We start from the raw sequence: 20,690 nt of genomic DNA, 5'->3' as shown, positions 1-20,690 counted from the left end.
AAAAGGGCATGGGGCATCTGGGTGGCTCAGTCAGCTGAATTTCTGACTTTAGCTCCGGTCATGATCTTGGTGTTTGTGAGTTCGAGCCCTGCATAGGGCTCGATGCTGTCAGCTTGGAGCCCATTTCAGATCCTCAGTCCACCCGCCCCCTGCGCTCTGCCCCTTCCCTGCTTGCATGCCTATGCTCTCTCTCTCTCTCTCAAAAATAAACATTAAAAAACAAAAAAAGATAAAAGGCATAATTGAGAAAGAAGGGGAACTTCATAGGAGACAAGTGGAGGGCAATGGGAGCCTTACCTGCTTTCTCATGCATAGCCTGTCTCCTCTAAAGGATGGCCCTGAGAACTCTGCTCTGTGCTGTGTCTTTGTCCTGTTAACTGTGGTGGGGATGTGGCCTTATGGGGTTAGCCACACCCACCAACGTGCTTCCAAATGGATGGGGTTGGCCACAGGCAGGGTCCTCATGAGACTGACCAGTTAGCATCCCTGACATTTTTCTCAGAATTTTTCTTTTTCTTTCTTTTCCTTCCCTTCCCTTCCCTTCCCTTCCCTTCCCTTCCCTTCCCTTCCCTTCCCTTCCCTACCCTACCCTACCCTACCCTACCGTACCCTACCCTACAGAAAGTGGTCAGGCAGTTGAAAACCTGTCTGGGGTTGCCACCATCTCTCCTGACCAGAGGCTTTCTTGGTGACTAGACACTTGTCAGCTGTTGGCCCCTTTAAGCCCTCCATCCCACCTGTAATCCCCACCGTGGGATGGTGTCAGCTGGTAGGTAGGCTTTGGGAGACCACCCCCAGGTTGGGTTCCCTGCCTGGTTCTGGCGTGAGGTCTCGCTGGCACCAAAGTCTGACACGGCTGGCCCAGGGAAGCTTTGCTGCCGTGGGACAGTGCTGTGTTTATCAGGTCAGAGCCCTCATGGGCATTGTGACCTAGGGGACAGCACCCATCTTGTAAGTGAGGAAACTGAAGGTCACACCCAAGGTTTTGGTCAAGAGGACTCAAGGAGAGCTGGGTACTTCTTTGAGGATATTCTTCCTTGTATGGCTCCTGGGACATGGTGGAGGACAGGAATCTTTGCCATGATGGCATCTGAGGAGTGTCTCTCTTCACAGAGCTGTGCCTTAGCATGGAGTGGCCACTTAATAGATGTTCTTGGGGTCTCTGGGACTATAGCTCAGACCTGGCTGCCTTTATGGGGGCACCTGGCCCAGGTTGGCTCTCTTCAGCTTCAAGGGTTTGGGGGGGACTCAGTGCTTCTCCTAAGTCTAGCTGTCAGGCTCTACGGGGCTGGCAGACTTCTGTGAAGGTGTGTGTGGTGATACGGGTTGCGGCTGGGGAGCCTGGCCCTTGTGCTGCATGCCTACTCAGGAGTCCTGGCCCTGTCTCATCTCTGCACCTTCTCAGGGTCCAGCCGCTCCTGTCCTCACCACCCCACCATCCCTACAGCTAGATGGCTACCTCCAGTAAGGGTCTCAGTGGCAGCCAGTGTCTCTTCTGTGCTCCAAACAGGGCTTCCAGATCCCTCTTAGAAGCTGGAGGCCTTAGGACGGCCTTAGGCCCAACTTTGCTCAGGACCCTTCTCTCCGAGGAGCCACATGGCCTGCTCTCTCTGCCCATGCAGTTCTTCTTAAAATGCTGCCTCCCCCAGGAGGCCTTCTTGGGCCTCCTGGCTAACGTGGCCACCTCTGTACTTTCTGTTCCTCCCTTCATTTTCTTCTTAGGACTTGGTGATGTGTGACATATACCATGCATTCACATATTTAACTTGCTTAGGTGTCTCTCCCCAGCTGGAACATCCTCCACGAAGATGGTTTTTTGTCTGTCATACCCACCATTGCATTCCCTGTGCCTCTCCGTGATAAGCACACAATCTGTATTTTTTTAATAGATGCAAGCATTAATGACCAGTTGGCAGGGGACGGGCAACCCAGTCCACACGGTGGCTAAGATATGGCACCAGGCATGCCAGGTATGGCACCTGGGGCAGGGCTTGCCGGGCCTGGTGTGGATGGCTAAACCTGTTGGTCCTGTTTGTTTCTTTTTTGATGTTTTTCTGTGGGCTGACTGCTGGTCTTTCTGGTCCTAGCGTGCCCTTGGGGCTCAGTGGGCATTCGTTTCCTGTGAGGGGAAGGGACAGCTCTTCCAGCTCCATTCTGTAAACCATCATTCATTGCCCAGCATGAGCAGAACACAGAAATGGGAAAGGACCCAGGCTCATTGGCAGTGAGTGGAAGGTGGTATATAGGGCCCAGAGGTGCAGAGCTTCATGAATGGGGACAGGGAGTGGGGTCCCATGCTTCTTTGAAGGCAGTGGAAAGGCCCCAGTGGCTGTGGGCCCTGAGCAGTGGCCACCCTGATCTTTGTCTTGAAGAGCTGAGCACTCAGGGACAGTAGGGTGAATGAGCAGTACTGTGGCCTGGAGTACTACTGAGCAGTAGAATGAGCAGTACTGCTCACCTGGAGAGCAGTGAGGGGTGGTCCCAGTAGGAGGAGTCTCGTGGATACAGTGCCCCAGGACACAGCCAGGCCCTCAAGAGTCCTTCCTGTGTGTCTCAGTGATGCCCTGTTTCAGAGCAGGCCTGCTCATCTGTGGGGTGAGGAGTAAAGATGGTGATTCTGAGTGCAGGTGTAGGTGGGGAGCCCTGGGTCACAGGCTAGGTTCTGTCTTGGTCTGGGTGCTGCACAGGCGGGGCCTGGACCCTCTTCTGGCTGTAGTTTACATGTCAGCAGGATATCTGCTGGGTGCGTGGTGGGCAGAGTTGGCTGTGGGCCTCTGCTGCCCACCCAGGCTTTGCCTGCACCTTGTGGGCTATTCAGGTGGGGTGTGCATCTAATGTGAGATGGGTAGCTGTGCCAGGCCTTGAGCCAGAGCCCCTTGTGGCAGCCCCAGGAGGTGCGTGGTGTCATCTCCAATTTCTGGATGGGGACCTGCGGCCAGAAGGACAAGGGCCAGCCCCAGTTCTCAGCTAGTAAGTTGTGGGCAGGGTCCAGCCCGGCCTGGTGGCTACCTAGTGGGCTGTCTCATCTCCTTGAGACCTCTCCAGGTAGGGTACGGTTCTGACTCCTTTAACTTGTGTTCTTTGGTTCTTGTCCCAGCTGAATATCCACGTGGGAAACATTTCGCTGGTGGACCAGTTTGAGTGGGACATGTCAGAGAAGGAGAACTCACCAGAGAAATTTGCCCTGAAGCTGTGCTCAGAGCTGGGGCTGGGCGGGGAGTTTGTCACCACCATTGCGTACAGCATTCGGGGACAGCTGAGCTGGCATCAGAAGACCTATGCCTTCAGGTAGGATCCCAGACAAGCCCCGCCCTCCTTTGTAAACCTGTTTTGGGGAAAAGACGTCTCCCTGTGTGTGGGACATGACAGCCTTCGGGTCTGTCTGGAGCCCAGAAAAATGGTCTGGCCATGGGCAGCCGCAGCCAGCTCAGCGGCAACTTGTTGGCTTGTTCCTCCTGCCTCCTGTGTCTCAGTGGTAGGGCTCCCCACCCTTATCATGGTGGGGGTGACTCTGAGGGGGTGGTTTATCTGCCCCCTCCATCCTCCAGCACCCCCACCCCCTGCCTGGGACCATCCTCGGTTGCTGAAAGCCCCTCTACACCTCCACCCTGCCGCCACCTCTGTATTCTCCCAGACTTTTCCCTCTCTCAGGGTTGGGTCACCCACCCCAGGGTTTGTCATCTGATGGACTTGCCTTCTGTCTCAAACAAGAGCTGCTCCAAACAGCCCTCCCCAGCTTGTAAGAGTCAGGAGACCTCCAGCAGTTTTCTTTTTTACTGTTGCATCTTGCCAGTCAGAGACTTGTTGGTGAGCACCCATTTGGACTGGACCCCTATATAGGGTGCTGCGGAAGATAAAGAGCCACATCCAGGCTGCCTGTGAAGGTGGGAGTATAAACAGAACATTCCAGACCGGTATCCTGTGGGTGGACCAGGGGACAGGGGCTCCCAGAGAGGCAGACATGGCCTTCCTATTGGTGGTGGCCCCACAGTGCAAAGTGTGGGGCCTAGTAGGAGGTGGGGGGCGGTGGACGTGAACTGATAGTAGAGCTTGTCCACCTCAGGACTGTTCCACCATAACTGGCCCTGTTCCCTGTGCTCCTTTTCCTCTTGGGAAAGTACAGTCTGGGGGTGGCGCTGAGTATCCCTGCATCAAAACAGGATGTTAGGATTTATTCCGCTCATCAAACTGTCATCGTCTACATTTGGCGATCATTACTCAAGGACCGCAGCTTAAAATGGCACATGAGGAGCAAGTACGAAGGTCTTTTTGCAAAGATAGGACAGTTAATGGAGCTCGTGCGTATGTTTGTGTCTCAGCTGGTTTTCCCAGAAATCCCAGGAGACTGCTTTCTTGCTGCTTCCTGTAAATCTGAGCAAGAGAGAAGGAATGACCGTACAGCCTCAGGGCTTGAGGTCCCGGCCCTGGGAAACCACTGGGTTCTGTGGGGATCCAAGCACCGCCCATGCTCCAGGCATCTGGTCTGAGATGTCACATATGTCACCTTCCCGGAACCTCCCAGTGGCCCTACCAACCAGGTAGTCCTGCTTCACAGACAGAGCCCAGGCCCTGGGAGGAGGTGTCAGTGAGACGTGATGTAATGTCTGGGTCCTTGAGAGCCCTGCTGGAGGTGTGGCCGTGCACGTCCGTTCATGTTGTATTTGAGCCAAGGCCGACAGGCCTGAAGACCTGCCTGGGGTGGCCCCGCTCCCTGGAATGCTCCTGGAGGTGGGAAATGGTGATGTTGTACAGGTCATGAGAGTGAGTACCCCAGGTACCTGAGCCCTCAGATGCTGGTTGAGCCTGAATCCATGTTCTGACTGGCAGATGGTGTGTGTGGAGTAGGGAGTATTCCTGCTGCAGGACCCTGAGGGTGTTGGCACATGTGGCAGCATCCCTCCTGCTCTGACCCCTGGGTGATCCGAGTGTCCTCCTAAAACTCTTGTCAAGCTTCAGGCTGTCAGCAGTGTGCCGGATAGCTCCAGAGTAGTACCCCCTGGGAACTCTGGTGGTGGTAGATCAGGACTTACAGCAGATCCCCCCCACCCCATCTCAGGAGCCAATTAATGAATTCCATTTGGTGGACAGGGAGCATCACAGACCTCTATCCTGCTGCAGTCTGTAGTGCTGAGTGTGCAGGTTTCATGTCCTTGGGATTGAAGGCAGGGCGGCTTACTGGGGACCAGGGTGAGCACACATCCCCTCCACAGCAGCCCAGGCCAGCCAGGTTGGAGGGGCACAGCCTGCCTGGGATCTGGGAGGCAGCCCAGTGCCTCTTTTGCATCGGGACAGCTGTTTGTGTTTTCCCAGCTGACCAGGCCTCGAGCTCCTCAGGCTAGGTCTGGCCCATTGTGTGTGTTGTGTGTGGTCTGGGCAGCTGGATGCTGTGGATAGAGCTTGCAAGACCAGAAGGGGAGGTTAGGGTCAGAGGCTGGCTTATTGTGGACTCCATCATCCAGGGGACAGAACTATGGCCTTCTAAGGCAAGCAGGGGAGGGGATTGGAACTTATGTCTCCTGACCCTGACCCACATTCTTACCACAGCACCACACCATCCCTTGGGAGCTCTCTTAACTCTCCCTGGGGAGACCAGTGTCAGCCCTTCTCTCTGGGTTACTGCCTGGGGGAGGTAGAGTGGGCTGCCATGTCCCCACGGCCAGGGGCCACTTGGTCCATGGAGAGCCAGACCAGGAGCCCCCACCTGATCTCTACTGCACACAAGACTTGACACCTGCTGAGTCACATGACTCCTTAAAAGGGACTTTAAATTTTGGGCCTCTGTCATCCCATGTTGTAGATGTTCTGAATCCCTGCAGGCCAGTCCTGTCTGTCTCCCCCTCACCAGACCTAGCCCAGTGTCTGGCTGCAGTGCTTGGTGATGGTGGTGTTGTGTCCATGGTGGAGCAGGGCGTGCTGCTGGTCACAGGACATTTGTGGGGGGTGGGGGTGGGGGCAGAATGCCCACAAACTAGTTAGGGGAGTGAAGGCAGGCTGCTTCCTTTCAGCAGTGGGACAGGCAGGCCTGATGTGGGCAAGCCTGGGGGGACACGCATGTGACAAACAGATTGGGGGCCCCAAGCTTCTAGAGGACAGAGCTGACCCAGAGTGACAGTGAGTGACAGGAGGGGACAGAGCTCTGCCAGGGGAAAGGCCTGGGCTGAGCAAAACATGTGGGAGTGTCAGACATTGACCCAAACCTGTGAGTTGCTACCTGGTTGGAAAGTTGCATCAGTAGACTTACTGGCACCTCCTGCAGGCCAGCCCTGTGCCTGAGGCTGGGGACACAGAGAAGAAACAGTACTTTGTCTAGCAGAGTGCACTGGAGGCTGCAGGCGCGAGGAGGGGAGCCACGGGTAGGCGGCATAGAACCTGGGGTGAGGTGGCCGGGCAGGGTGCTGACTGGGAGGAAGCTGGAGATGGGCAGAGGGTCAGAGAGCCTGGTGGCTGGGATAGGTGGGGGACAGGGAGACAGTGTCACTGGCACATATCAGAGTCAGGAGACACCAGGGTCATTTTGGACTGGTTGACCATGAGCCACAGAGGTTACTCCTGGAACTCTGCCCTCTTGACGGCAGCAGGGTTTGCTTGCTTGCTTGTCTGTTTTTATAACAGCTGCATTGAGCTATAATGCAAGTACTGTACAGTTCACCCATCTAGAGTGTGCCGTTCCTTGGTTTTCAGCATCCACAGAGTGATGCCATCACACCATGACAATTTTACAACATTTCCGTCACCCCAAAGGAAGCCTCACACCCTTTAGCAGCTGCTGCTGTGCCCCTCCAGTCTCCCAGCCCTGGGCAACCACTAATCTACTTGCTATCAACTTGCCTGTTGTGGATACTCTGTATAAATCGAATCATGTAATACATGCTCTTTTGTGGCTCATTTCTTAGTATCATTATTTCTGTGTGGCAGCCTGTATGGGAGCTTCATTCCTGTTTATGGCGGAGTACAGTGCCGTCATACACATGTGCCATATTGTGTTTACCCAGTCATGGGTTGACGGACAGTTGGGTGGTTGACACTTCTGGGCTGTGGAGAGTGGCACTGCTGTGAGCATTCATGTCCAAGTGTTTGTTTAAACATCCATTTTCAGTTTTCTTAGGTAGATCGTAGGAGAGGAATTGCTGGATCACGTGGTAGCTGTGTGTAGCATTTTGAGTTCCTGCCAGACTGCTTTCCAAAGCAGCCCACCATTTTACTTTTGCACCAGTAGAGTCAGGCTTCTTTCTCGTTTCTCCACATCCTCGCCAACATTTGTTACCTTTTTTTTTTTTTTTAATTTTTTTAAATGTTTATTTAGTTTTGAGAGAGAGAGAGAGAGAGAGCACGCGCGTGCGCAGGCAGGGGAGGGGCAGAGAGAGAGGGAGACACAGAATCCAAAGCAGAGCTGTCAGCACAGAGCCTGACGTGGGGCTCAAACCCATGAAGCATGAGATCATGACCTGAGCTGAAGTTGGACGCTTAACCGACTGAACCACCCAGGCACCCCTGTTAACCTGACTTTTTGATTCTCGCCATCCTAGTGGGGGAGGGGGAGGGAGTGGCATCTCGTTGGGGTCGTGATTTGCATTTCCCCACTGACAAATGATGATGGAGCATCTTCTCAGGTGCCTTTGGGCATTTGTATATCATCTTTAGAAAAACAGCTGCTCAGGTCCCTCAGTTTTTAATTGGGCTATTTGTATTTTTATTATTGAGTTGTAAGTGTTCTTTACATATTGTAGGTATAAGTTCCTTATCAGAGGTACGGTTTACAAGTATTTTCTACCACGTTGTAGCTTGTCTTTTCACTTTCATGACAGTGTCCCTTGAAGCACAGAAGCTTTAAATTTTGGTGTAGTCCACTTTATTTTTTCTTCGGTTGCCTGTGCTTTAAAAAAAAATTTTTTTTTTAAGATTTTATTTTTAAGTCATCTCTACATCCAGGGTGGGACTCGAACTCAACAACCCTGGCATCAAGAGTCCTATGCTGTCCTGACTGAGCCAGCCAGGCACCCCCTGCCTGTGATTTTTAATATGATACCTACAGAACCTCTGCCTAATCCAAGGTCATCTTGTCCCAGTGCTCATTTGTTGGAAAGACTGGTCTTTCCCCATTGTATGGACTTTGGTACCCTTGTCAAAAGCCAGTTGGCCATAAAGAGGAGGGTGCTGTTGAGTTCTCTCTCCCCCTCCTCCCAGTGGAGTGGCCATGGGCAGGTAGGTCATTTCCCTTGAAGGCTCTGTCCTTCTCATTTGTAAAGTGAGTAGAGCAGCGGTTCTTGGCTGGCATTTTGTATCATGTGAGGGCATAAAAGTGAGCCCATACTGAGATACCCTACAAGCTACGGCCCTGGGCCCTCTGACATCTCCGCCACAGCCCTCCCATTCCTGGGCTCTGTGTCCCCCCCTGGACTCTGCAGGGTGGTAGGAACATCTGGGATCATAGGGAGCCTTGAAGTCCATGATGCAGAATCCCCTCAAAGGAGGGGGAGGCAAGGTGACCCCTGCCTGTGTGTTTGTCCCAAACCCGAGAGCCCTGCTGGCTCTTGGCCCATTCTTACATGGTTGGATTGAGCAGTTCTTATTTTAGAACAAACCCACTGGAGTGGAATCTTCCCAGAGCCAAGGGAAGGTAAACAAAGGGGCCTCCAGGACCTACTCACAAGCCCTTGTTTAAATTAAGAGGAAAACATGTTTTGCTTCCCTCAGCATGGGCTTGGCGCCTTTCATGTCTGCCCTCCCAAGGAAGGTGGCTGGGAGCCCTTGAGGTGAGGAATGATGTTTGGGTCTGTGGCTGGGTGGTTCAGGATTGCCAAACCACCACACTGGCTGGAGAAGAGCTCTCAGGAGCTGCTGAGGAGGGTTGGCCCCAGGGTACCACGGGTGTGGGCTGGTGCTGCTCTTGTCACTAGCCTCTGAGTCACCAGCACAAGCTTGGGCTTTGGGGACCTAGCTCAGCAGGAAGAAGTGAGCCCTGCTTCTGCAGGGGAGCCAGGGGCAGTTCTGGGTTGTGGTGACAGCCTTAGTGCATGCACCAGGCTGGGCCCTGTCTGCTCCCGGTCCTTGAGAATCAGGATGAGAACACTAGCACACAAGGGAAGCCAGAACAGGCCCTCAGCTGCTGTGTGCCAGCTGGCAGTGTGAGGGGCACAGCCTCCTGTCAGGCCTGGGTGGACATCCCTCTCTAGCTGGCCACTCACACAACCTTGGGCACAAGTTCCAGGGAGACTGCGTGACAAGGCTCCTGGCACCTAGGGAGCCCCCTCAGTGGACATATATTGGCTGTTTTAAATAATAGTAATCCTCTGAAGAGCCCTCACAGCCCTGTAATTGTTCCTATTTTCCAAATGAGGTACCAGAAGCAAGGCCACAGATCAGGGGTCCATCCTCTTTTATTTTGTCAGTGTCCTCCCCTGCCTCCCCTGGGCCCTGCCTGCCTTCATTCTTCTCAGAGGGAACTGTGCTGTGCAGGGCTCCAGGCTGAGGTGGGCAGACACTTGATAGGGCTGCAGTGGAGCAGGGTCAGCCTTCTGGGGGTGCTGGGCCTTGAGAGACAGGTGCAGGCCGCCTGGCTGGAAGAGAAAGGGCCTGGTGAGGAAAGGGAAGGGGGTGGAAGAGATTCACTATTAGGGCCACAGTCTGAGACTTATCTCCTGGGCCAGGAGTTTGAGCGGTCAGCTCTGAAGTATCCTTGCCTCTTCAGCCTCCTGTCACACAGGCTTGGAAATCAAGGCCCAGAGAGGCAGCACCTCAGCTGTGTCCTCCCTTCTCTTGTGCTTCTGGGTGTGTCTCCCTCACCCCTACTGCTGTGTGTCCTTGGCAAGAGGGTGCATAGGTGCATAGATGGCCTTTGGGGTGGTCACTGAGGGGCCATGGAGTGTAGTGGTCAGGGGACAAGGGTTCCAGGCCCAGCTATCTGGATTTAGTTGGGTCAGTAAAGTGCACTGAGGGGCAAATGTATGGAATATTCAGGAGCAGGCTGGCCCAGTGGCCTTCATTGATGAGGCATCAAGGCCGGTGGATCCAAGCCCCAGGCACTGAGCGGGGCAGACTGCCCTCCCCTACCTTCCCAGCAATACTGTCATGCAGAACCACCTCTGCAGGGAACCCCCACTCCTTTACAGACCAGAGACACCTAGGCGACAGCAAAGGGCCTGTTTGAGCGTGCTTTGAAGAGAAGCTATTGTTATGGGGGACCTGGCGTCTCCAGTGATTCTGCCTTGAGGTTCGGATGGTGGGTGTTGACCACACCACTCTTGTTCTGAGGAGCTGGGCATGGAAATGGCCCAGCAAGGAGGAGACAGAAGAGGAAGCAGGAAAGCCTTGGGCCTTCCTTGCTATGCCCTGGCTCCGGTGTTCTGGCAGGGGGGTGGACACTGGTCTCTGGGGGCCTTTCTGGTTGCTGCTCTGTGAACTAACAGTTACAACCCCCATTCCTCACCCCCGGCCCACAGTGAGAACCCCCTACCCACGGTGGAGATTGCCATCCGGAACACAGGCGATGCTGACCAATGGTGCCCACTGCTGGAGACTCTGACAGACGCTGAGATGGAAAAGAAGATCCGAGACCAGGACAGGAACACAAGGTACCCCTCCCCCTTCAGGCTCCTTGCAGCTTGCTCTGCACACAGCCACTGTCTTGCAGGCAGGGGAGGGACCCTGGTTCTGGGAAGGTACCTGCATGGCCAGAGGCAGGCCCTGGGTGATGAGTCCCAATCTAGACCCCAGGTGGGTTTTCCTTCAGGGAACAAAAGTTAAGCCCTCAGGTTGGATCTGACCACAGCCCAGACCTATGTGTCTAGAACCCTGGAGACATAGGCAAGACATGAGCAGGCAGGAGAGAGAGCATTGTCAGGGCGTCAAGCAGGGGACAGGCTCTGGCCGAGGGAGGGGCTGGGGATCCCACCTTTTGTATCCTGTTTCCGTCCCCGCTCCCTTGGCTGTGCTAGAGATCCCTAGGGGAGGGCAGTCACCCAGGGCTGGAAGCTGGCTCCGGGTCATCACCTCCTCTCCTCCTGCAGGCGTATGAGGCGTCTTGCCAACACGGCCCCAGCTTGGTAACCAGCCCGTCTGCGCATGGCTCCCACGGAGCATTGAGAAGATCGGACCGCCTCTCCTTCATCTTCTGGCAAGGAGGGAGGCAAAGGGGCAGGCCGGGGCCATCCTGAGGAACATGGGGTGTGGGGAGGGCTTCTGGTCACCCTCCCCTGGGCACATTCCATTTGTTGAGCCCAGTCCCCATCCAAGTCTCTGGTCAGAAAGAGGCCTCGTTTTGGGTTATGTTTTGTTTTTGTATAGGAGCCCCAGGCAGGGCTAGCAACACTTTTTAAATAAAAGACAACAGGTCATGTTCCATTTTTTTAAAGTGGTAGCATAAAAATAAGAAAGGGGACGAGGAGAAGGACTTGGCTGGGGTGGTGTGGGACCAAGGCTGGCATGCCAGGCCTCTCAGCCTTCTCTGCCTCAGAGTCCCAGGTGGGCAGGTTGGGGCTAAGTTTCTATCCAAGGCCAACCATAGCACAGTCTTGCTTTTCCTCAGGCCCTCCAGCTGATGGACATGACAAGTGAGGTCATGAGGCTCAGGGTAGGGGGGCCCACTTACCTTTCAGTGATGGCCCCCCCCCCCCCCCCCTTTGCTTGGCCTTGTGAAGGAGCTACAGGCTTTCCTGCCATCCTTGGGCTCTGCACGTCTGGGCTATTGTGCCACCCCTGGCCAGGAGCATTGCTTCTCTGGAGTCCCTTACAGCAGCCCCGTCCTTTGTGGTTGCTGCAGGGGCATTACCAGCTTGGGTGCCCAAGGGCCCATGCCTGGCTGTTCAGGCTCCAGCAGGCGTGCACCGCTCTTGCCACACCTTGCAGCGGTGCATGTGCAACAGGTGGTTGGGGCCCAGCTCTGCCCCCAGCTGGTGACTCCACCCAGGCCAGCTCCTCTCTCCCAGGTCGGTTATGAGAAGTAAGGCACACGGAGCAGCATGCCTGCCCAGTGCTGGCTGTGGGTGCTATGTGTTGAGAAGGAGGCAAGCTCTGGGCCTCTTCTCAGATCCGCCTCCAGTGAGCTGTGTGTCCCCTCTGCGTTCTTGTCTAATGTGGAAGTGTCCTCACTCTACAGAAGGGACGTGGGCTCCATGAGGGTGGCATATGTGGGTCTCCTCACTGAGTGAGTGCTGCTTGATGACTTGGGCACACAGCTACATTCTTAACGAAGGTAATGGACCCAGATCTAAGCACTGGGCTGCCTCCTTCACTTGCTGGCAGGTCTTCCCTGCCATGTCAGGGCTACTCTGCCCTCCAGCAGCATGGCAGGAGTGTGATGGCACCTGGCTCCCAACTTGAACCCCACCCTGGGCAAGGGCAGAGCTCTGAGTAGGAATTGAGGTCTTGACTGCCAGGATGTAGGGGTAGACGCGCCTAGCCCTCTGGGCTTGGGGTCCTGTGATCATGTCCTGGGACGTGATGGCTCCTGGCTCCCGGGGAGTTTGTACTCAAGCCCCCTGCCCTTCATCCAGGAGTGGAACTTGTTGGAGCCCCACAGCAAGGGGACACCTGGGCTTCACTGGAAGGCCTTGAACAAAGAGCAGGATTCCAGGCCCAGGCTCCACTGGCCTTGGAAATAAGTGGGCTCCATTGCTAAAGGGTTTGCTTGGTCAATGAGGCCCTACAACTAGAGGGCAGCCCAGGGGCTGAGCCCTCACTCTGAGCATTGCCAGCCCACGCTGCTACACTGCTACTCCGCAAGATTTCATTACAAATTAAGGTTAGACTCCCATGGTGAATACTTGTGTCACCCACGAACATGACTATGGCTGGAGGAGCCCCTATTGCTGCCAATCATCCAGGAATAAATTGTAATTTGGACTGGTCTAGGGTGATGAGGAAAGTTGGCCAGGTTGCCTGATGGCTGCTTTACCAAAGAGAAAAGTGAGCTGTGCGATCAGATAAGGTTTCCATGGTCCTTAGCTAAAAACATCAGGGAGAGAACTTTGCAAGGCTCTGCTATGGTGAAAATTTCTCAAAGCTTTGGGGTTGCAGAAAGGGTAGAGGACCCAGTCCTGGCCCTCCTCTGCACCTGACCTCATGGAGCCTTGGCCAAGTCCATTAACTGCTCAGCTGGAAAGTGGGCAAAGGTCCACTTGGTTGCTGATGAGGGACAGTGAGGCATCAGCCTGAGGGCACCATGGGCAGGAGCCCCTACCGACTGGGCTTGGCACAACAGGGACATCCCAGTCCTGGCCCCAGCCAGTGAGATCTGACCAGCTCCCTTGCTGCATGGCAGGGAGCAGAGATCTGGTGCAGGTGGGATTTGCCCAAGGCTCCAGCAAGGCACTGGCAAAGCTAGAGTGAAAACCCGGAGTGTGCCATCTGCTAGTTCACTCCTGCTAGGCAACTATGGGCAGGTTCTTGACCCACTCTGGGCCTCCCTTCTGGTCTGAGAGGGCAGGCCAGGCTTAGTGGCCCTACGTCAGGGCCAGCAGCATGGAAAGGTGTGGCCAGCTGAGGCAGGGAGCCAGTGCTGTGGACGAAGAGGTGCAGGTCATCCTGTTTATTTGGGTGGGCCCTGGGCACAGGCCCAGTCTGCAGGACAGGTTGCTCTCCTGAAAGCGGGAGTTAGGGGTGGGAGGGAGGTCTGTCAGAGACCAGGAAAACGGGCTTCTTGGGCTGGCCCTGGCCCTGGGTAGGGTCATTGCTGCAGGGGTCCTGGCTGCTCCTCCGGGAGGGGCAGGTAATTGGGGTCCTCCTCTCGGGCATCCAGTAGCAGCTTCCTGTAGGGAGGGGCCCACACTGAGCTGAGGCCAGCAGGGGTCCCCAGTGGGGTCAGGAGCCATCTTGAGGGAGTGTAGGGGGATAACTGTCATCTCTAGCACTTACAGGAAACTGGGGGTCAGCAGCAACCTCTTGCCTCCAGGCTGGTTGGGGAAAACATCCTCTAGGAAGTAGTAAACGTGGCCCACAGCAATCCCTGTAGGAGAGCAAAGGACTGCTGAGGCCACCCTCCACAGTCCCGAGTCTGGAGCCAGCACAACCTGCTCCCTGACTCCACGCACAGCTCTGGAGGCCAGCCAGGCCAAGTAACCTGAGGCCCCAGAGTACACAACATCTTGCACAGACTGCCAGCCCAGGGTGGGGCCAGGGTTGACCCTGAAGGATTGGCTTACCTGGCCCAGAAGTGGGCAGGACTTGGAGAGGGGATGGGCTGAGAACATGGGAGGAACAGGAGCGAAGGTTGGAATCTTGACTTACCCAACCCCACCCTGGTCAGGACCCCCACAAGCATCAGTACATCAGGCCTAAAGATGTGAAGCAGGTATCTGGCTGGCTTATTCAAGGGGCCAGAAGAACAGAGGAGCTGGCAGAGCAGGAAGTGGGGGTGGGAAGACAGGTGAGAGGTCCATTCCAGGTGGGTGCTGTGCTCTGGCACAGCAACCAGCCTGGGAGCCCTCCCAAAGGTCATCAGGTACCAGACAGCCTGTTTCTGGGGGGTCGGGGCTGGATGCGCAGGCAGGCTCACCCAGCAGGTCGACAAGGATTGAGTTGCCCAGCAGCAGTGAGAAACCCATGAGTGCCCAGGGCAGAAATGGTGCCTGGAAGGTGAGGAGGCCAAAGAAGTTGACCCTCACTCGGGGGTTGCGGCGACTCCAGACATACACCAGCATGACAGTGAGGGCCTGGCCCAAGAAGAACAGGCTGCCCAGGAGCCCCAGCAGCTGAGCCAGAGTCAAGGTGCTGGGAGGACTTCTCCTTGTGTAGGCCTCAGAGCCCCTGCCCAGGACCCCTCTGACTGCCTGAACCCCTGGACTCCTCCCCAGTTTTCCTTCCCTCCTCACTTCTAGTGATGGACCCTTCAATCAAAGCCACACTGTGGCCTTCAGGCCAACGTGATCTGCTCTGCTTCTCCACCTGGCCCCAGCCTCCAAACACTGCCCTTCATTGCCCCAGTTTCTTCTGGCTACTGGCATTCGGGGCTCAGCCTGCAAGCACCCTACCTGGCTCTCCACATCACCCTGTGATACTTTGCGTACAGCACTGAAGAGCTAGTAGCCCGGGGCTGAGCAGATGACGTATGCTAGATTCACCCTAAACTGGAGTGAACGACTCTGTCCCCCTCGGGCCCAGGCGCTCATGTCGGGCCCCAGGGCCTACAGAGGCTGGACCCAGAGGCGCAGCGCCTAAGGTTTCAGAGCCTGGGAAGGATACGGTCATGAGGACGCCCCCGAAGAGAAACATGAAGACGAAGTCGGCCGTGCGGCCACGGAAGGAGCCCTCCTCCAGCATGCGGCAGTAGCGAAACCTGCAGCGTCCGTAAAGGAAATGCCACCGGGAGGAGCCTTGGTTTCCCTACTCCTGGCCATTCTGGGCCTCCCTCAGCCTGGCGGGCCGCCCACCACCCTACGCCTACGTCCGCTCGGCGCAGGATACACGAAGAGCATGTTGAAGAAGAAGCTGAATCCCAGGGGCCCAAAGAAGAGGAAGTTGGTGACGAGCCTCCAGACCTACGGGGATAGGGGGTAGGTGGGCGGTCAGGCGCGGGGCAGGCAGGGCCCGGCTGTCAGGTGCAAGGGGCGGGTGGCCTCACCTGAAACTTCCGGAACACGAGGTGCGGGTTGAAATAGAGCTGGAAGGGGCTGAGGAGCTCCAGTTGCTGCGGAACCAGGGGCGCGTCAGGTGCGACCCCGGGGAATCTAGCGGTAACCATGGCTACACCCCTCCCGGGCTGCAGCCAGGGAACCGATCCCACCCGCCCGGCCAGCTTACCACAGCTGCGGTGGTAAGGACACAGGCCGAGGTGTAGGTCCGCGTAACCGCTGGCACCTGCAGGAACTCGGCCGCCAGTCCCTGCCACGCCATTGAACCTTCTTTGACACTCGTGGCCCAACCTGCTGCGCGCTCTTTAACCCTCCTCCCAATCCCGCCTCACTCCCCGACTTCGGCCAATCCATGTCGGGGAGCGCAGTGCGCCCAGTGTAGGGGGCGGGTCCCTGGGCCCAGTAACCAATAGGAGGAGGAAGCTGGAAGACGAGGGCGGGACAGGAGAGAGTGGGCGGGTCGGAACTCGAGACCAATGAGCAGGCCCCACGGTTGAGCACGTGGCGGTTGTTGTGGTGGCTGTAGTGGCGGCGCGGGAGAACGTGTAGCCAATGAGGAACTGGTCGCTTGGCCTCAATCTAAGGAGAACCAATAGCAAGGACGTATTGGGGGCGGGACTGAAATTACTCCGCGAGTGGAAAAAAGACAGGACGGGAGAACAGCGAGACCGGAAGGGGCGGGGTCACGCTGGAGCGTGGGCAAGCCGGGATTAATACGTGTCTGGTCCCCGGGCTCTGTGAGTACACCTAGTGCTGGGGGAGACTCGGTCCTGTCTATCTCCCCCATTGAGAGCCAGAGACAGTGCCACGTAGCCTACAACAAAGGAGGTGCTCAGCACCACGTCCACTCTCCGACCCCGCCTCAGTCCATTGGACCCCACGCCGACTCCTGTGGGAGGTCTCCCCCAGGGACGCCAGGGTGCCCACACGGGCCAGAACGAGTGGACAAGCTGGAGAGGGCCTCATCATTTTGATGGAAAAGAGGAACTCCATTTATGCACTCATTAAGTCAACTGTTTACTGAACACGGACTATGTGCCAGGTGCTTTTCTGAATTCAGGAGATACAGCAGTCAATAAAGGATGCTATCCCTTATGGTGTAGCCGAGAAGACAGGCAGGCATAGACCTGTGCGAATATGAGAGCTAGTGTTCACAGGACCAGGAAATGACGCAAATAACGCCAAGAGTAGAGGGTCGAGCAGTAAGCCGGGGAAGTGTCTGTGAGGAAGTGACACTTGATTGTCACTTAAAAAAGGTCCCTGTGGCTTCTGCAAGCACAACAGACTGTCAGAGGAATCTGTGAGCAGAGGGAGGCTGCAAGGCACAGTAGTGACGTGGGCAGCATGGAGCCTGGAGTGTGAGGCTGGGGTGGGAGGTGGTTTTGTCCACGGATTGGACAGAGCTGTGAGGGAGGAATCAACGGTGATTTAGAGGTCTGTGCCACCGGGAAGATGGATGGTGGTGGCCTTTACAGATATGAAGAACACTTGGGGAAAAGGCGGGCAGATGGAGTACTGTTCTGGCCTTGTTGAGTTTAGGGTATTTGTGTGATATCTGCCTGGAGAAATCCAAGTATGGTGTTCAGGGAGAGGTTGGGCAGGCAGTCCAATTGTGGATGTCAGTCAACCGTAGACCTGTGGCATTTGTAGCTTTGGGCCTGCGTGAAGCATCCAAGGGGCAAGGCTAAATGGAGAAGAGAAGAGGTGAGGCTTGGGCAGCTCAGCCTTCAACAATCAGAGAAGGCAGACCTGGTCAGGGAGGCCAGGGGAGGCTGGGAGGGGTCTTCCAGGAGTTGAGCCAGGAAAGGGCATCAGGAGCAAGACAGAAGCTCACAGAGACATGGCCTGGGAAAAAAGGGTTGCAGCCCTGCCAGTGTCTCTGTAATCAGGATACTAGAAGGTAGGAGGGAGAGGAAGGTGCCCAGACAGATGTGCCCTTACCAATATGGGAGCTCAGGTGTGGATGTAAGTGTGGAAGATGAGGAATGCCCTGGACAGGGCCCTGAGGTCCCCCAGAGGAGACTGGAAAGGGGGATAACCAGTTGATAAAGTTATTTCAGGTGGATCCCAAGAAAATGAGGGCACTCAGAGGGATTCCCTAGTGAGTAGCTCATGGAGCTGCTGGGAGGGGAGGGAGAGGCTGGGAGCACCGAAGGGGGATGTGCATTTGGCTTAGGGGTGAGAATAGGTCTGGCCTGATACAGCAGGAATTGGACCAAGGTGCTGAGAGGTTGGTGGTGGGAATAGTCCCCCTTGGGCAGCCTCCATTTTCCAGCAAAACAGGCCAAGGTCACGTCTGCGGTGGGCCCAGCAGAGTAGATTCCATCCTGGTGGAGGGTTAGGGGGGAGGTGTGGCAGCTGGTGGGAATGCAGGACCTCAAATGCCAGGGCTGGTGCCTGCCAGGCACAAAAGAGCCATCCAGGGAGGTCAGGTTTCTTGTCAGCATGGGGAAGGGGAGGTGTTCCTGCCTCCAGGCACTCAGCAGGGGCCCTTCACTCAGGGTCAGGCCGAGGCTAGTAGGAGGGGCTATCAATTGTGGAGCGGAGGGTGGAGGAGGGGAGGGGTGTCTGTCTCCCCTCTGATTGGGGCTGATAAGGCAGGAGCCTGGTTTGGGGACCAGAAGCACATTCCTGGGAGGCTGGGAGCCCAGGGTAGGTGGGGGTTGCCAGCTGGAGGGACAGTCACAGGAACAGTGGCTGGACTTTACTGCAGATGCTCCCTCCTCAGAACCCTGGGGAAACTGAGGCCTAGTAGGAGGCACAGCAGGGCCTGGGGCAGACCTCCATCACCAGTTCAGGCTTTTCCTGTCCAGTCTCAGGTCCAGGGCAGGCCCATTTCTCCTCTGACTCAGGTACCTGCAGACAGTTATTTTTGGAGAGAAGTCCTGGGCATCACATGGTCCCAGGGGCCTAAAGATGTAGGCAGGCTGTGTGCTGGATGCCAACGTCTATTTAGCTTCCTGTCCCAAGCAGTAGGGCCAGCTGGGCCCACCCTCTCTTCTGGGCAAAGGATGTAGCTGAAGGAGGGCCTGTGGTCCCTGGGCAAGGTGACAGTGAACGCTGCTCCTCAAGTTGTCTCTCTGGCCTTGCAACCCTGCCTGCTGCAGAGCAAGGAACTCCAGCATCCCCAGATCTGGGGGCACCCAGAGGACCCCAGAATCTCCTGTCTAGGCTCTTAGTGCCCACAAACAGGACAGTACCCCCTTCATGCCCACCAAGCCTGCCTTCCTCCTTACAGGCCTCACATGCTAGGAGGCCCCATCATCAGCCCCAGTGACGATCCAGAAACCTGGGGTCATCCAAGCCCCACCTTCCCCAGCCCACTTGGAACTTGAGGCTCCCATGGAATTCTCCAGTCCCCCCGCCTTTTTTTAATGTTTATTTCTGGAGAGGGGACAAAGAGGGTTGGGACAGAGGATCTGAAGCAGGCTCTGTGCTGATAGCAGCAAGCGTGATGTGGGGCTCGAACTGACAAACCGTGAGATTGTGACCTGAGCTGGTTGGACACTCAACGGACTGAGCCACCCAGACATCCCATCCAGTCCCTTTTCATCTCTGCAACACACCTCACCACCACTGCTGCTGCCACCTCTTATTTGGGCTTCGGCTTCTCTCTTCCAAGGACTGCCTCATATCTCTGGTTCATCCATTCATTCATTTTCCTCCCTACCAGCTTAGATGAAAGTGGTAGAAATGCTCCCTACTCCAGGAAGCCCTCCCTGAGGGGACCAGAGCTCACCTACCTAGGCTCACCTAAGTCCCCATATACCTAATTTTTAAATGTAGTTTATTCCAAAGCCAACACTTGCCTGTGGTAACAAACCCAAAGAATGAGAAACAAGGTGTTTGTGTACATGTTGGAGGCAGCTGTGTTTTCCTTTTGACAATACAAGGCCACCCCATAGTGACCCTGAGCCTCCTTTGTTGGGGGCTTTTGCTCGGGGTCTGTGAGCTCAGTTCCCACCCGCTTCCAGAACATGGACCCCAAACTGCAGTGGGAAGGCCTCTACCACAGCCCCAGCCAGCCCTTCCCAGGAACAGCTGTGTCCCCGATGGCCCTTCCTGTCTGGGTCATGGAGTATTTTTAGCACTGAGTCTAGAACCTACTTGGCAGCAGCTGCTCATGGCTGGAGTGCAAGAATGACAGACTGTCCAGGTGGGCTGTGTCAGGCTTGGGCCTGGTCCTCTGAGCTTGATAGCAGATTCCAGGCTCTCCAGGAATTAGCAGGTCTCTGGGGTGGGGAGGGGGGATAGGGAAGGACAAAGAGGTCTGGGACAGAGGATGAGTAGCATTAGCCATGCCCCAAGGGGAAACAGCCTGTACAAAGGTCCTGAGGTGCCATGGTGGGGGTGCAGAGAGAAGCAGAAAGCATGGCAAGGAGGAGCTGTGTGCAGTTGGAGGCTTAGCAGGGCTGTGTAGGCTGTGGTCTTTGTCCCAAGGCAATGAGGAGCCCTCAGAGAGTTTTCAGCATGGTGGTGAGGTTACAATCGGATGACAGCTCTCTGGAGGAAGGAGACAGGAATAGAAGCAGTCATCTGAGTGGAGGAGGATGGCAGTGGCGGGGATGTGACAGAGTGAGTGGGTCAAGGAGGTAGAAGCCACAAGCCTTAGCGATTGGGAGAAGGGTGAGATGCAGGGGAGAGCCAGGTTTCTGAGGGAGACTGCCCGCTGGTTTGGGACAGGTTGAATTTGGGGTGCTGTGAGCCATGACCGCCTCAGGGAAGCCCTGCCCTGGCCACCCAACTTGGTGCTCCCAGCACTTTGCCACCTACGGTGCTCCTCATGCCCACAGACATGCTGCACCACACTCTCTGTCCCTGGTGTCTGCTCTGGCACCAGTCACCAGAAGTCCTTGGTGATCTTTGAGCCTCAAGAAGGTGGAAACCTTCTCTCCAGGGCTGGATCTGCAGCCTTGGGGCTGGCACTGAGACCTGACCCTGCCCGGCCCCCCCCGGGCCTCTGCATCCCTGTCTGTGAAATGGGCTGGTCTCCCATACCTGAGAAATATATTTTGGTCATCTGAATAACCAAATCTATTTCTTATAAACCACAATATCACAGGTGTCTGGGTGGCTCAGCTGGTTAAGCATTCAACTCTTGATTTAGGCTCAGGTCCTGATCTC

The 20,690-nt window shown here is 55.8% G+C and overlaps 2 protein-coding genes across 12 annotated transcripts in view; one reads left to right on the top strand and one right to left on the bottom strand.

The window, feature by feature from the left end:
• Nucleotides 1-11,340, top strand: part of SMARCB1 (SWI/SNF related, matrix associated, actin dependent regulator of chromatin, subfamily b, member 1) — a 33,820-nt gene extending 22,480 nt beyond the window's left edge. For all 4 annotated transcript variants that reach the window (XM_027049725.2, XM_027049726.2, XM_053206564.1 and 1 more), the window contains exons 7-9: nucleotides 3,098-3,288; nucleotides 10,440-10,571; nucleotides 11,007-11,340. In XM_027049725.2, coding sequence (XP_026905526.1) covers nucleotides 3,098-3,288; nucleotides 10,440-10,571; nucleotides 11,007-11,046 — 363 coding nt within the window. In that variant the 3' untranslated portion in view covers nucleotides 11,047-11,340. The remainder of the gene's footprint in view (nucleotides 1-3,097; nucleotides 3,289-10,439; nucleotides 10,572-11,006) is intronic.
• On the bottom strand, nucleotides 9,360-15,895 carry DERL3 (derlin 3). Of its 8 annotated transcripts, none has more exons than XR_008291877.1 (9): nucleotides 15,736-15,895; nucleotides 15,557-15,622; nucleotides 15,400-15,473; nucleotides 15,178-15,271; nucleotides 14,492-14,687; nucleotides 13,852-13,942; nucleotides 12,394-12,547; nucleotides 10,454-11,149; nucleotides 9,360-9,557 (listed from the first exon to the last, which is right to left on the bottom strand). XR_008291877.1 is itself a non-coding variant. In XM_015086733.3 (7 exons), exons 1-7 carry the CDS (start codon nucleotides 15,826-15,828, stop codon nucleotides 9,434-9,436), a joined length of 738 nt encoding a protein of 245 aa, XP_014942219.3. In that variant the 5' UTR covers nucleotides 15,829-15,895; the 3' UTR covers nucleotides 9,360-9,433. The 8 variants fall into 8 exon arrangements, 4 of the variants coding, with proteins under 4 accessions (XP_014942219.3, XP_053062548.1, XP_014942221.3 ...); XR_008291878.1 differs by having other exon boundaries at nucleotides 10,990-11,149; XR_008291880.1 differs by lacking the exon at nucleotides 12,394-12,547 and having other exon boundaries at nucleotides 10,454-10,723; nucleotides 10,990-11,149.
• Nucleotides 15,896-20,690: the final 4,795 nt, after the last annotated feature.

The sequence above is a fragment of the Acinonyx jubatus genome, chromosome D3 (assembly GCF_027475565.1).
Source record: "Acinonyx jubatus isolate Ajub_Pintada_27869175 chromosome D3, VMU_Ajub_asm_v1.0, whole genome shotgun sequence".
Classification (NCBI taxonomy): domain Eukaryota; kingdom Metazoa; phylum Chordata; class Mammalia; order Carnivora; family Felidae; genus Acinonyx; species Acinonyx jubatus.
Note: the sequence above shows the minus strand (reverse complement) of the source record. Positions and strands in the feature narration are given on the sequence as shown.

Excerpts from the sequence above, each read along its gene's own strand:
- DERL3 (XM_015086733.3), bottom strand. The coding sequence starts at position 15,828 with ATGGCGTGGCAGGGACTGGCGGCCGAGTTCCTGCAGGTGCCAGCGGTT. Across the intron at positions 14,688-15,177 it reads TCGGGGGCGTCCTCATGACC|CTGCTGGGGCTCCTGGGCAG; the intron begins GTATCCTTCCCA and ends ACTCTGGCTCAG. Across the intron at positions 13,943-14,491 it reads AATCCTTGTCGACCTGCTGG|GGATTGCTGTGGGCCACGTT; the intron begins GTGAGCCTGCCT and ends GCTCTCCTACAG.